We start from the raw sequence: 16652 nt of genomic DNA on the forward strand, positions 1-16652 counted from the left end.
ACCCAGTCAATACAGTACTAACCCAGTCAATACAGCACTAACCCAGTCAATACAGTACTAACCCAGTCAATACAGTACTAACCCAGTCAATACAGTACTAACCCAGTCAATACAGCACTAACCCAGTCAATACAACACTAACCCAGTCAATACAGCACTAACACTAACCCAGTCAATACAGTACTAACCCAGTCAATACAGCACTAACCCAGTCAATACAGTACTAACCCAGTCCAATACAGCACTAACCCAGTCAATACAGTACTAACCCAGTCAATACAGCACTAACCCAGTCAATACAGTACTAACCCAGTCAATACAACACTAACCCAGTCAATACAGCACTAACCCAGTCAATACAGCACTAACACTAACCCCAGTCAATACAGCACTAACCCAGTCAATACAGTACTAACACTAACCCAGTCAATACAGTACTAACACTAACCCAGTCAATACAGCACTAACCCAGTCAATACAACACTAACCCAGTCAATACAGCACTAACCCAGTCAATACAGCACTAACACTAACCCAGTCAATACAGCACTAACCCAGTCAATACAGTACTAACACTAACCCAGTCAATACAACACTAACCCAGTCATACAGCACTAACCCAGTCAATACAGCACTAACCCAGTCAATACAGTACTAACACTAACCCAGTCAAAACAGTACTAACACTAACACAGTCAATACAGTACTAACACTAACCCAGTCAATACAGCACTAACCCAGTCAATACAGCACTAACCCAGTCAATACAGCACTAACCCAGTCAATACAGTACTAACCCAGTCAATACAGTACTAACCCAGTCAATACAGCACTAACACTAACCCAGTCAATACAGCACTAACCCAGTCAATACAGTACTAACACTAACCCAGTCAATACAGTACTAACACTAACCCAGTCAATACAGTACTAATACTAACCCAGTCAATACAGCACTAACCCAGTCAATACAGCACTAACCCAGTCAATACAGTACTAACCCAGTCAATACAGCACTAACCCAGTCAATACAGTACTAACACTAACCCAGTCAATACAGTACTAACCCTAACCCAGTCAATACAGTACTAACACTAACCCAGTCAATACAGTACTAACACTAACCCAGTCAATACAGTACTAACACTAACCCAGTCAATACAACACTAACCCAGTCAATACAGCACTAACCAGTCAATACAGTACTAACCCAGTCAATACAGCACTAACCCAGTCAATACAGTACTAACACTAACCCAGTCAATACAGCACTAACCCAGTCAATACAGCACTAACCCAGTCAATACAGTACTAACCCAGTCAATACAGTACTAACCCAGTCAATACAGCACTAACCCAGTCAATACAGCACTAACCCAGTCAATACAGTACTAACCCAGTCAATACAGCACTAACCCAGTCAATACAGCACTAACCCAGTCAATACAGCACTAACACTAACCCAGTCAATACAGTACTAACACTAACCCAGTCAATACAGCACTAACCCAGTCAATACAGTACTAACACTAACCCAGTCAATACAGCACTAACCCAGTCAATACAGCACTAACCCAGTCAATACAGTACTAACACTAACCCAGTCAATACAGCACTAACCCAGTCAATACAACACTAACCCAGTCAATACAGTACTAACCCAGTCAATACAGCACTAACCAGTCAATACAACACTAACCCAGTCAATACAGCACTAACCCAGTCAATACAGCACTAACCCAGTCAATACAGCACTAACCCAGTCAATACAGTACTAACACTAACCCAGTCAATACAGTACTAACACTAACCCAGTCAATACAGCACTAACCCAGTCAATACAGCACTAACCCAGTCAATACAGTACTAACCCAGTCAATACAGCACTAACACTAACCCAGTCAATACAGTACTAACACTAACCCAGTCAATACAGCACTAACCCAGTCAATACAGCACTAACCCAGTCAATACAACACTAACCCAGTCAATACAACACTAACCCAGTCAATACAGCACTAACCCAGTCAATACAGTACTAACCCAGTCAATACAGTACTAACACTAACCCAGTCAATACAGCACTAACCCAGTCAATACAGCACTAACCCAGTCAATACAACACTAACCCCAGTCAATACAGTACTAACACTAACCCAGTCAATACAGTACTAACACTAACCCAGTCAATACAACACTAACCCAGTCAATACAACACTAACCCAGTCAATACAACACTAACCCAGTCAATACAGTACTAACCCAGTCAATACAGTACTAACACTAACCCAGTCAATACAGCACTAACACTAACCCAGTCAATACAGCACTAACCCAGTCAATACAACACTAACCCAGTCAATACAGCACTAACCCAGTCAATACAGTACTAACCCAGTCAATACAGTACTAACCCAGTCAATACAGTACTAACCCAGTCAATACAGTACTAACCCAGTCAATACAGCACTAACCCAGTCAATACAGTACTAACACTAACCCAGTCAATACAGCACTAACCCAGTCAATACAGTACTAACACTAACCCAGTCAATACAGTACTAACCCAGGTCAATACAGTACTAACCCAGTCAATACAGTACTAACCCAGTCAATACAGCACTAACCCAGTCAATACAGTACTAACCCAGTCAATACAGTACTAACCCAGTCAATACAGTACTAACCCAGTCAATACAGTACTAACCCAGTCAATACAGCACTAACCCAGTCAATACAGCACTAACCCAGTCAATACAGCACTAACCCAGTCAATACAGTACTAACCCAGTCAATACAGTACTAACCCAGTCAATACAGTACTAACCCAGTCAATACAGCACTAACCCAGTCAATACAGCACTAACCCAGTCAATACAGTTCTAACCCAGTCAATACAGTACTAACCCAGTCAATACAGTACTAACCCAGTCAATACAGCACTAACCCAGTCAATACAACACTAACCCAGTCAATACAGCACTAACACTACCCAGTCAATACAGTACTAACCCAGTCAATACAGCACTAACCCAGTCAATACAGTACTAACCCAGTCAATACAGTACTAACCCAGTCAATACAGTACTAACCCAGTCCAATACAGCACTAACCCAGTCAATACAACACTAACCCAGTCAATACAGCACTAACACTAACCCAGTCAATACAGTACTAACCCAGTCAATACAGCACTAACCCAGTCAATACAGTACTAACCCAGTCAATACAGCACTAACCAGTCAATACAGTACTAACCCAGTCAATACAGCACTAACCCAGTCAATACAGTACTAACCCAGTCAATACAACACTACCCAGTCAATACAGCACTAACCCAGTCAATACAGCACTAACACTAACCCAGTCAATACAGCACTAACCCAGTCAATACAGTACTAACACTAACCCAGTCAATACAGTACTAACACTAACCCAGTCAATACAGCACTAACCCAGTCAATACAACACTAACCCAGTCAATACAGCACTAACCCAGTCAATACAGCACTAACACTAACCCAGTCAATACAGCACTAACCAGTCAATACAGTACTAACACTAACCCAGTCAATACAACACTAACCCAGTCAATACAGCACTAACCCAGTCAATACAGCACTAACCCAGTCAATACAGTACTAACACTAACCCAGTCAAAACAGTACTAACACTAACACAGTCAATACAGTACTAACACTAACCCAGTCAATACAGCACTAACCCAGTCAATACAACACTAACCCAGTCAATACAGCACTAACACTAACCCAGTCAATACAGTACTAACACTAACCCAGTCAATACAACACTAACCCCAGTCAATACAGCACTAACACTAACCCAGTCAATACAGTACTAACACTAACCCAGTCAATACAGCACTAACACTAACCCAGTCAATACAGTACTAACACTAACCCAGTCAATACAGCACTAACACTAACCCAGTCAACACTAACACTAACCCAGTCAATACAGTACTAACACTAACCCAGTCAATACAGTACTAACACTAACCCAGTCAATACAGCACTAACACTAACCCAGTCAATACAGCACTAACCCAGTCAATACAGTACTAACCCAGTCAATACAGTACTAACACTAACCCAGTCAATACAGTACTAACACTAACCCAGTCAATACAGCACTAACCCAGTCAATACAGTACTAACCCAGTCAATACAGTACTAACACTAACCCAGTCAATACAGCACTAACCCAGTCAATACAGTACTAACCCAGTCAATACAGTACTAACACTAACCCAGTCAATACAGTACTAACCCAGTCAATACAGTACTAACCAGTCAATACAACACTAACCCAGTCAATACAGTACTAACCCAGTCAATACAGTACTACCCAGTCAATACAACACTAACCCAGTCAATACAGTACTAACCCAGTCAATACAGTACTACCCAGTCAATACAGCACTAACCCAGTCAATACAGTACTAACCCAGTCATTACAGCACTAACACTAACCCAGTCAATACAGTACTAACCCAGTCAATACAGCACTAACCCAGTCAATACAGCACTAACCCAGTCAATACAGCACTAACCCAGTCAATACAGCACTAACCCAGTCAATACAACACTAACCCAGTCAATACAACACTAACCCAGTCAATACAACACTAACCCAGTCAATACAACACTAACACTAACCCAGTCAATACAGTACTAACCCAGTCAATACAGTACTAACCCAGTCAATACAACACTAACCCAGTCAATACAACACTAACCCAGTCAATACAGCACTAACCCAGTCAATACAGTACTAACCCAGTCAATACAACACTAACCCAGTCAATACAGTACTAACACTAACCCAGTCAATACAGTACTAACCCAGTCAATACAGCACTAACCCAGTCAATACAGTACTAACCCAGTCAATACAGCACTAACACTAACCCAGTCAATACAGCACTAACCCAGTCAATACAGCACTAACCCAGTCAATACAGTACTAACCCAGTCAATACAGCACTAACCCAGTCAATACAACACTAACCCAGTCAATACAGCACTAACCCAGTCAATACAGTACTAACACTAACCCAGTCAATACAACACTAACCCAGTCAATACAGCACTAACCCAGTCAATACAGCACTAACCCAGTCAATACAGTACTAACACTAACCCAGTCAATACAGCACTAACCCAGTCAATACAGTACTAACACTAACCCAGTCAATACAGTACTAACCCAGTCAATACAGTACTAACCCAGTCAATACAACACTAACCCAGTCAATACAGTACTAACCCAGTCAATACAGCACTAACACAGTCAATACAGCACTAACCCAGTCAATACAACACTAACCCAGTCAATACAGTACTAACCCAGTCAATACAGCACTAACCCAGTCAATACAGCGCTAACCAGTCAATACAGCACTAACCCAGTCAATACAGTACTAACCCAGTCAATACAGTACTAACCCAGTCAATACAGCACTAACCCAGTCAATACAGCACTAACCCAGTCAATACAGCACTAACCCAGTCAATACAGTACTAACCCAGTCAATACAGTACTAACACTAACCCAGTCAATAGAGTACTAACACTAACCCAGTCAATAGAGTACTAACCCAGTCAATACAGTACTAACACTAACCAGTCAATACAGTACTAACCCAGTCAATACAGTACTAACACTAACCCAGTCAATAGAGTACTAACCCAGTCAATACAGTACTAACACTAACCCAGTCAATACAGCACTAACACTAACCCAGTCAATACAGTACTACCCCAGTCAATACAGCAACTAACCCAGTCAATACAGCACTAACCCAGTCAATACAGCACTAACCCAGTCAATACAACACTAACCAGTCAATACAGCACTAACCCAGTCAATACAACACTAACCCAGTCAATACAGCACTAACACTAACCCAGTCAATACAGTACTAACCCAGTCAATACAACACTAACCCAGTCAATACAGTACTAACACTAACCCAGTCAATACAGTACTAACACTAACCCAGTCAATACAGTACTAACCCAGTCAATACAGCACTAACCCAGTCAATACAGCACTAACCCAGTCAATACAGTACTAACCAAGTCAATACAGTACTAACCCAGTCAATACAGCACTAACCCAGTCAATACAACACTAACCCAGTCAATACAGTACTAACACTAACCCAGTCAATACAGTACTAACCAAGTCAATACAGTACTAACCCAGTCAATACAGTACTAACACTAACCCAGTCAATACAACACTAACCCAGTCAATACAGCACTAACCCAGTCAATACAGCACTAACACTAACCCAGTCAATACAGCACTAACCCAGTCAATACAGCACTAACCCAGTCAATACAACACTAACCCAGTCAATACAGTACTAACCCAGTCAATACAGCACTAACCCAGTCAATACAGCACTAACACTAACCCAGTCAATACAGCACTAACCCAGTCAATACAGCACTAACCCAGTCAATACAACACTAACCCAGTCAATACAGTACTAACCCAGTCAATACAACACTAACCCAGTCAATACAGCACTAACCCAGTCAATACAGCACTAACCCAGTCAATACAGTACTAACCCAGTCAATACAGTACTAACACTAACCCAGTCAATACAGTACTAACCCAGTCAATACAGCACTAACCCAGTCAATACAACACTAACCCAGTCAATACAGTACTAACCCAGTCAATACAGTACTAACACTAACCCAGTCAATACAGTACTAACCCAGTCAATACAACACTAACCCAGTCAATACAGCACTAACCCAGTCAATACAGCACTAACCCAGTCAATACAGTACTAACACTAACCCAGTCAATACAGCACTAACCCAGTCAATACAGTACTAACACTAACCAAGTCAATACAGTACTAACCCAGTCAATACAGTACTAACACTAACCCAGTCAATACAGCACTAACCCAGTCAATACAGTACTAACACTAACCCAGTCAATACAGCACTAACACTAACCCAGTCAATACAGCACTAACCCAGTCAATACAGTACTAACCCAGTCAATACAGTACTAACACTAACCCAGTCAATACAGCACTAACCCAGTCAATACAGCACTAACACTAACCCAGTCAATACAGTACTAACCCAGTCAATACAGCACTAACCCAGTCAATACAACACTAACACTAACCCAGTCAATACAGTACTAACACTAACCCAGTCAATACAGTACTAACACTAACCCAGTCAATACAGCACTAACACTAACCCAGTCAATACAGTACTAACCCAGTCAATACAGTACTAACCCAGTCAATACAGTACTAACACTAACCCAGTCAATACAGTACTAACACTAACCCAGTCAATACAGTACTAACACTAACCCAGTCAATACAGTACTAACACTAACCCAGTCAATACAGCACTAACACTAACCCAGTCAATACAGTACTAACCCAGTCAATACAGCACTAACCCAGTCAATACAGTACTAACCCAGTCAATACAGTACTAACACTAACCCAGTCAATACAGTACTAACACTAACCCAGTCAATACAGCACTAACACTAACCCAGTCAATACAGTACTAACCCAGTCAATACAGCACTAACACTAACCCAGTCAATACAGTACTAACCCAGTCAATACAGTACTAACACTAACCCAGTCAATACAGCACTAACCCAGTCAATACAGTACTAACCCAGTCAATACAGTACTAACACTAACCCAGTCAATACAGCACTAACCCAGTCAATACAGTACTAACACTAACCCAGTCAATACAGTACTAACACTAACCCAGTCAATACAGTACTAACACTAACCAAGTCAATACAGTACTAACCCAGTCAATACAGCACTAACCCAGTCAATACAACACTAACCCAGTCAATACAGCACTAACCCAGTCAATACAGCACTAACCCAGTCAATACAGCACTAACCCAGTAAATACAACACTAACCCAGTCAATACAACACTAACCCAGTCAATACAGTACTAACACTAACCAAGTCAATACAGTACTAACCCAGTCAATACAGTACTAACACTAACCAAGTCAATACAGTACTAACCCAGTCAATACAGTACTAACACTAACCAAGTCAATACAGTACTAACCCAGTCAATACAGTACTAACACTAACCCAGTCAATACAGTACTAACACTAACCCAGTCAATACAGTACTAACACTAACCAAGTCAATACAGTACTAACCCAGTCAATACAGCACTAACCCAGTCAATACAACACTAACCCAGTCAATACAGCACTAACCCAGTCAATACAGCACTAACCCAGTCAATACAGTACTTACCCAGTCAATACAACACTAACCCAGTCAATACAGTACTAACCCAGTCAATACAGCACTAACACTAACCCAGTCAATACAGCACTAACACTAACCCAGTCAATACAGCACTAACCCAGTCAATACAACACTAACACTAACCCAGTCAATACAGCACTAACACTAACCCAGTCAATACAGCACTAACCCAGTCAATACAGCACTAACACTAACCCAGTCAATACAGCACTAACACTAACCCAGTCAATACAGCACTAACCCAGTCAATACAACACTAACACTAACCCAGTCAATACAGTACTAACACTAACCCAGTCAATACAGCACTAACCCAGTCAATACAACACTAACCCAGTCAATACAACACTAACCCAGTCAATACAGCACTAACCCAGTCAATACAGTACTAACCCAGTCAATACAGTACTAACACTAACCCAGTCAATACAGTACTAACCCAGTCAATACAGTACTAACCCAGTCAATACAGCACTAACCCAGTCAATACAGTACTAACCCAGTCAATACAGCACTAACCCAGTCAATACAGTACTAACCCAGTCAATACAGCACTAACCCAGTCAATACAGTACTAACCCAGTCAATACAGTACTAACCCAGTCAATACAGCACTAACACTAACCCAGTCAATACAGTACTAACACTAACCCAGTCAATACAGCACTAACCCAGTCAATACAGTACTAACCCAGTCAATACAGTACTAACACTAACCCAGTCAATACAACACTAACCCAGTCAATACAGCACTAACCCAGTCAATACAGTACTAACACTAACCCAGTCAATACAGCACTAACCCAGTCAATACAGTACTAACACTAACCCAGTCAATACAGCACTAACCCAGTCAATACAACACTAACACTAACCCAGTCAATACAGCACTAACACTAACCCAGTCAATACAGCACTAACCCAGTCAATACAGTACTAACCCAGTCAATACAGTACTAACACTAACCCAGTCAATACAGCACTAACCCAGTCAATACAACACTAACACTAACCCAGTCAATACAGCACTAACACTAACCCAGTCAATACAGCACTAACCCAGTCAATACAGTACTAACCCAGTCAATACAGCACTAACCCAGTCAATACAGCACTAACCCAGTCAATACAGCACTAACCCAGTCAATACAGTACTAACCCAGTCAATACAGTACTAACCCAGTCAATACAACACTAACCCAGTCAATAGAGTACTAACCCAGTCAATACAGCACTAACACTAACCCAGTCAATACAGCACTAACCCAGTCAATACAGTACTAACCCAGTCAATACAGCACTAACCCAGTCAATACAGCACTAACCCAGTCAATACAGCACTAACCCAGTCAATACAGTACTAACCCAGTCAATACAGTACTAACCCAGTCAATACAACACTAACCCAGTCAATACAGTACTAACCCAGTCAATACAGCACTAACACTAACCCAGTCAATACAGCACTAACCCAGTCAATACAGTACTAACCCAGTCAATACAGTACTAACACTAACCCAGTCAATACAGTACTAACCCAGTCAATACAGCACTAACCCAGTCAATACAGCACTAACCCAGTCAATACAGTACTAACACTAACCCAGTCAATACAGTACTAACACTAACCCAGTCAATACAGCACTAACACTAACCCAGTCAATACAGCACTAACCCAGTCAATAGAGTATTCTCTCTCTCCCAATTCAATTCAAAAGGTTTTATTGGCATGGGAAAGATTTTGAAGTAGATTATTAACAAATGTAATATTATGTATATATTCAGTGTTGTAACCATAACCAGGGAAATTTAGTAAACATAAATATGGGTTGTATTTACAATGGTGTTTGTTCTTCACTGGTTGCCCTTTTCTTGTGCTAACAGGTCACACATCTTGCTGCTGTGATGTCACACTGTGGTATTTCACCCAGTACATATGGGAGTTTATCAAAATTGGATTTGTTTTCAAATTCTTTGTGGATCTGTGTAATCTGAGGGAAATATGTGTCTCTAATATGGTCATACATTATGCAGGAGGTTAGGAAGTGCAGTTCAGTTTCCACCTCATTTTGTGGGCTGTGTGCACATAGCCTGTCTTCTCTTGAGAGCCATGTCTGCCTATGGCGGCCTTTCTCAATAGCAAGGCTATGCTCACTGAGTCTGTACATAGTCAAAGATTTCCTTAAGTTTGGGTCGGTCACAGTGGTCAGGTATTCTGCCACTGTTTACTCTCTGTTTAGGGCCAAATAGCATTCTAGTTTGCTCAGTTTGTTTGTTGTTAATTCTTTCCAATGTGTCAAGTAATTATCTTTTTGTTTTCTCATGATTTGGTTGGGTCTAATTGTGTTGCTGTCCTGTGGCTCTGTGTGGTGTGTTTGTGTTTGTGAACAGAGCCCCAGGACCAGCTTGTTTAGGGGCCTCTTTTCCAGGTTCATCTCTCTGTAGGTGATGGCTTTGTTGTGGAAGGTTTGGGAATCGTTTTCTTTTAGGTGGTTGTAGAATTGAACGTCTCTGTTCTGGATGTTGATAATTAGTGGGTATCGGCCTCATTCTGCTCTGCATGTATTATTTATTGTTTTACATTTTGCACAGAGGATATTTTTTAAAGACTATTGCATGCAGAGTCTCAATATGGTGTTTGTCCCGTTTTGTGAATTATTGGTTGGTGAGCGGACCCCAGACCTCACAACCATAAAGGTCAATGGGTTCTATAACTGATTCAAGTATTTTTAGCCAGATCCTAATTGGTATGTAGAATTTGATGTTCCTTTTTATATCGTAGAAGGCCCTTCTTGCCTTGTCTCTCAGGTCGTTCACAGCTTTGTGGAAGGTACCTGTGGTGCTGATGTTTCGGCCGTGGTATGTATAGTTTGGTGTGCTCCAGGGCAACGGTCTCTAGATGGAGTTTGTATTTTTTGTCTTGACAACTGGAAACCATTATCTTCGTCTTCCTGAGATCTCCTTCCAGGAGGGAATGGCCCTTGAATATTTTGTTCCAGCTGTTGGGGAGCATATCTTAGTCGACACCCGTTCAGCATCGTTCACACCCTGAGAGGGTTTAACCCGTCTCTTTAAGGATTCACACGTGATGCCATGTGGTAAACACACACTATGTCAAATCAAATCTAAGTTTATTTGTCATATGCACAGGATACGGAAGGTGTAAACGCTACACTGAAATGGTTACTTGCATAGTAGCAATATCAAAAACAGAAAGTGTCCAGATAAAAAAGATTTGATATTATTTTGTATGATTATATTGTATGATTATCAGATTACGCTTACCCGACACACTTGTCTAAATTGAAGGAAATGCTATAACCACCAGACACATCTAGCTAAGTCTCTATTGTCTAGACATGTACACATGTTCATGAAATACAATAGATGGACATAATCACCCCCAGACACACCTGGCTAACTTGATGGGTCATATAATCATCCAGCCAAAGTGAAGTCTTTTGTTTAGACATGTAGCTAGCTAGCTAACATTAGGCTAAAACTAGCAATGCAAATGGGTTTCTGATTAGAATAATAATCCTACACAGATCATACACGTGACGTTATCTAGCGAACCAGCAAGCTAACATTTGCTAGCTAGCTAACAGTACACTTTAACTTGAAATAAAAATGAATTTCTGACAAAATTAGAAATGTATATCTGAAAATGTAGCTAGACTCTAACTCATATACATGGATGAACGCTTCACGGCAGACTGGAACCATTTAACGCCGCTCTGTTTGTAGCTACATCTTGTTTGGTCAGTGTTGTGTCAAGTCACTCCAGTTGACACTGTGTCAAGTCACTCCAGTTGACACTGTCAAGTCACTCCAGTTGACACTGTGTCAAGTCACTCCAGTTGACACTGTGTCAAGTCACTCCAGTTGACACTGTGTCAAGTCACTCCAGTTGACACTGTGTCAAGTCACTCCAGTTGACACTGTGTCAAGTCACTCCAGTTGACACTGTGTCAAGTCACTCCAGTCACACTGACCGTGGAAGTAGACCATCAGTTTTTCCAACTCATCTGTTGATAGCACCTGATAAATTCAGGGTATCAATGTTGTTGAGAAAAGTAGAAAACTTTTGTAGATGTCAATGGCTAATGTTATAACTTTCAAAAATGATACTGTAGAAAGAACTATCAACACATTTATATTTGGATAAAAAAACAAGTCACATGTACTGTATATTATGAAGAGGGTGGGGCTCAAGCTGTATCCCTGTCTCACCCCATGACCCTGTGGAAATAATTGTGTGTTTTTTTTGCCAATTTTAACTGCACACTTGTTTGTGTACATGGATTTTATAACTTCATATATTTTTCCCCCAACACCGCTTTCCATCAATTTGTATAGCAGACCCTCATGCCAAATTGAGTCAAAAGCTTTTTGAAATCAACAATGCATGAGAACACTTTTCCTTTGTTTTGGTGTGTTTGTCAATTAGGGTGTGCAGAGGGTGGCAGGTAGCCTAGTGGTTAGAGCGTTGGGAGAGAGAGAGATAAAACCCTTATAAACCCTATAGCGGCAGGTAGCCTAGAGCGTTGGGCCAGTAACCTACTTAATGTAGTGACAGTGTGGGGCGGCAAGTAGCCTAGTGGTTAGAGCGTTGGGCCAGTAACCTACTTAATGTAGTGACAGTGTGGGGCGGCAGGTAGCCTAGTGGTTAGAGTGTTGGGCCAGGTTGCTAGATCGAATCCCTGAGCTGACAAGGTAAAAATCTGTCATTCTGCCCCTGAACAAGGCAGTTCCTAGGCCTTCATTGTAAATAAGAATTTGTTCTTAACTGACTTGCCTGGTTAAATAAAATGAATACGTGGTCTGTTGTATGGTAATTTGGTATAAAGCCAATTTGACATTTGCTCAGTACATTGTTTTCACTGAGGAAATGTTCGAGTCTGCTGTTAATGATAATGCAGAGGATTTTCCCAAGGTTGCCGTTGACAAATATGCCATGGTACAGTAGTTATTGGGGTCAAATTTCACTCCACTTTGTGGATTGGGGTTGGTTCCAAATATTGGGGAAGATGCCCAAGCTGCGGATGATGTTAAAGAGTTTAAGAATAGCCCATTTGAATTTGTGGTCTGTATATTTTATAATTTTGTTTAGGATGGCATCAATACCACAGGCCTTTTTGGGTTGGAGGGTTTGTATTTTGGCCTGAAGTTCATTCAATGTAATTGGAGAATCCAGTGGGTTTCTGTTCTTTAATAGTTGATTCTAAGATTTGTATTTGATCATGTATATGTTTTTTCTGTTCTCAGTACAGCTGACTCTACACAGTTCTCAGTACAGCTGACTCTACACAGTTCTCAGTACAGCTGACTCTACACAGTTCTCAGTACAGCTGACTCTACACAGTTCTCAGTACAGCTGACTCTACACAGTTCTCAGTACAGCTGACTCTACACAGTTCTCAGTACAGCTGACTTTACACAGTTCTCAGTACAGCTGACTCTACACAGTTCTCAGTACAGCTGACTCTACACAGTTCTCAGTACAGCTGACTCTACACAGTTCTCAGTACAGCTGACTCTACACAGTTCTCAGTACAGCTGACTCTACACAGTTCTCAGTACAGCTGACTCTACACAGTTCTCAGTACAGCTGACTCTACACAGTTCTCAGTACAGCTGACTCTACACAGCTCTCAGTACAGCTGACTCTACACAGCTCTCAGTACAGCTGACTCTACACAGCTCTCAGTACAGCTGACTCTACACAGCTCTCAGTACAGCTGACTTCAGTTCCTCACAGAAGAGGTAACAAAAATAAAGACAATATGAATATGAAATGAACACATCCCTCCTCCCCTTCTTACAGATAAAGAAACAGCAGCAGGATGTGATGGGCTTCCTGTCAGCCAATAAGATTGAGTTTGAGGAGTGTGACATCGCTGCCAATGAGGACAACAGGAAGTGGATGAGAGAGAATGTTCCAGAGGAGGCTCGACCCGCTGCAGGGAACCCTCTGCCTCCTCAGATCTTCAACCAGGACAGATACTGCGGGGTGGGTGCAGGATAATGAGCGATAGTGAATTCTAATGGATTGGTATCATGCATTGACTCACTCAGCAGGTGTACGAGCATCATTCTGTTTCTATGTTAGTCTGTAACAGCCCTACTAGAATAGCTTTCATTAGATTGACCAAGTTTTTCTGTCCAGGTTTAGAGAGTTGAATGTGGGTTCAGCTGAGTCAGTCAGGCATCATGTTGACTAATAGAGGATGTAGTAGAGGGGTGATGAGGTTATGGTATAAAGGACTAATAGAGGATGTAGTAGAGGGGTGACGAGGTTATGGTATAAAGGACTAATAGAGGATGTAGTAGAGGGGTGACGAGGTTATGGTATAAAGGACTAATAGAGGATGTAGTAGAGGGGTGACGAGGTTATGGTATAAAGGACTAATAGAGGATGTAGTAGAGGGGTGACGAGGTTATGGTATAAAGGACTAATAGAGGATGTAGTAGAGGGGTGACGAGGTTATGGTATAAAGGACTAATAGAGGATGTAGTAGAGGGTTGACGAGGTTATGGTATAAAGGACTAATAGAGGATGTAGTAGAGGGGTGACGAGGTTATGGTATAAAGGACTAATAGAGGATGTAGTAGAGGGGTGACGAGGTTATGGTATAAAGGACTAATAGAGGATGTAGTAGAGGGGTGACGAGGTTATGGTATAAAGGACTAATAGAGGATGTAGTAGAGGGGTGACGAGGTTATGGTATAAAGGACTAATAGAGGATGTAGTAGAGGGGTGACGAGGTTATGGTATAAAGAACTAATAGAGGATGTAGTAGAGGGGTGACGAGGTTATGGTATAAAGGACTAATAGAGGATGTAGTAGAGGGTTGACGAGGTTATGGTATAAAGGACTAATAGAGGATGTAGTAGAGGGGTGACGAGGTTATGGTATAAAGGACTAATAGAGGATGTAGTAGAGGGGTGACGAGGTTATGGTATAAAGGACTAATAGAGGATGTAGTAGAGGGGTGACGAGGTTATGGTATAAAGGACTAATAGAGGATGTAGTAGAGGGTTGACGAGGTTATGGTATAAAGGACTAATAGAGGATGTAGTAGAGGGGTGACGAGGCTATGGTATAAAGGACTAATAGAGGATGTAGTAGAGGGGTGACGAGGTTATGGTATAAAGGACTAATAGAGGATGTAGTAGAGGGGTGACGAGGCTATGGTATAAAGGACTAATAGAGGATGTAGTAGAGGGGTGACGAGGTTATGGTATAAAGGACTAATAGAGGATGTAGTAGAGGGGTGACGAGGTTATGGTATAAAGGACTAATAGAGGATGTAGTAGAGGGGTGACGAGGTTATGGTATAAAGGACTAATAGAGGATGTAGTAGAGGGGTGATGAGGTTATGGTATAAAGGACTAATAGAGGATGTAGTAGAGGGGTGACGAGGTTATGGTATAAAGGACTAATAGAGGATGTAGTAGAGGGGTGACGAGGTTATGGTATAAAGGACTAATAGAGGATGTAGTAGAGGGGTGATGAGGTTATGGTATAAAGGACTAATAGAGGATGTAGTAGAGGGGTGATGAGGTTATGGTATAAAGGACTAATAGAGGATGTAGTAGAGGGGTGACGAGGTTATGGTATAAAGGACTAATAGAGGATGTAGTAGAGGGGTGACGAGGTTATGGTATAAAGGACTAATAGAGGATGTAGTAGAGGGGTGACGAGGTTATGGTATAAAGGACTAATAGAGGATGTAGTAGAGGGGTGACGAGGTTATGGTATAAAGGACTAATAGAGGATGTAGTAGAGGGGTGACGAAGTTATGGTATAAAGGACTAATAGAGGATGTAGTAGAGGGGTGATGAGGTTATGGTATAAAGGACTAATAGAGGATGTAGTAGAGGGGTGACGAGGTTATGGTATAAAGGACTAATAGAGGATGTAGTAGAGGGGTGATGAGGTTATGGTATAAAGGACTAATAGAGGATGTAGTAGAGGGGTGACGAGGTTATGGTATAAAGGACTAATAGAGGATGTAGTAGAGGGGTGATGAGGTTATGGTATAAAGGACTAATAGAGGATGTAGTAGAGGGGTGATGAGGTTATGGTATAAAGGACTAATAGAGGATGTAGTAGAGGGTTCAATAACACAAAGACAGAGGAGATGACATGAAGCTTCAGTAAAGTGTGTGTGTGTGCGTGCGTGCGTGTGTGTGTGTGTTTTGTAACGTAACTGTTTTTGCTGTTGGGTGTGAAGCCAGCTTGTCCTGTGAGATAATAAAATAAGCTGGACTTGCTATTATTGAATAGCTCCTGTTAACCTTCTCTCTC

General features: G+C 41.4%; 1 protein-coding gene across 2 annotated transcripts in view; it reads left to right on the forward strand.

The window, feature by feature from the left end:
* The window catches only part of sh3bgrl (SH3 domain binding glutamate-rich protein like), an 83971-nt gene that overhangs the window by 58281 nt on the left and 9038 nt on the right, over nt 1-16652 (forward strand). For both annotated transcript variants that reach the window (XM_031789448.1, XM_031789449.1), the window contains one exon: nt 14166-14351. In XM_031789448.1, coding sequence (XP_031645308.1) covers nt 14166-14351 — 186 coding nt within the window. The remainder of the gene's footprint in view (nt 1-14165; nt 14352-16652) is intronic.

Source organism: Oncorhynchus kisutch, linkage group LG15, assembly GCF_002021735.2.
Source record: "Oncorhynchus kisutch isolate 150728-3 linkage group LG15, Okis_V2, whole genome shotgun sequence".
In the NCBI taxonomy this organism is placed as follows: Eukaryota; Metazoa; Chordata; class Actinopteri; order Salmoniformes; family Salmonidae; genus Oncorhynchus; species Oncorhynchus kisutch.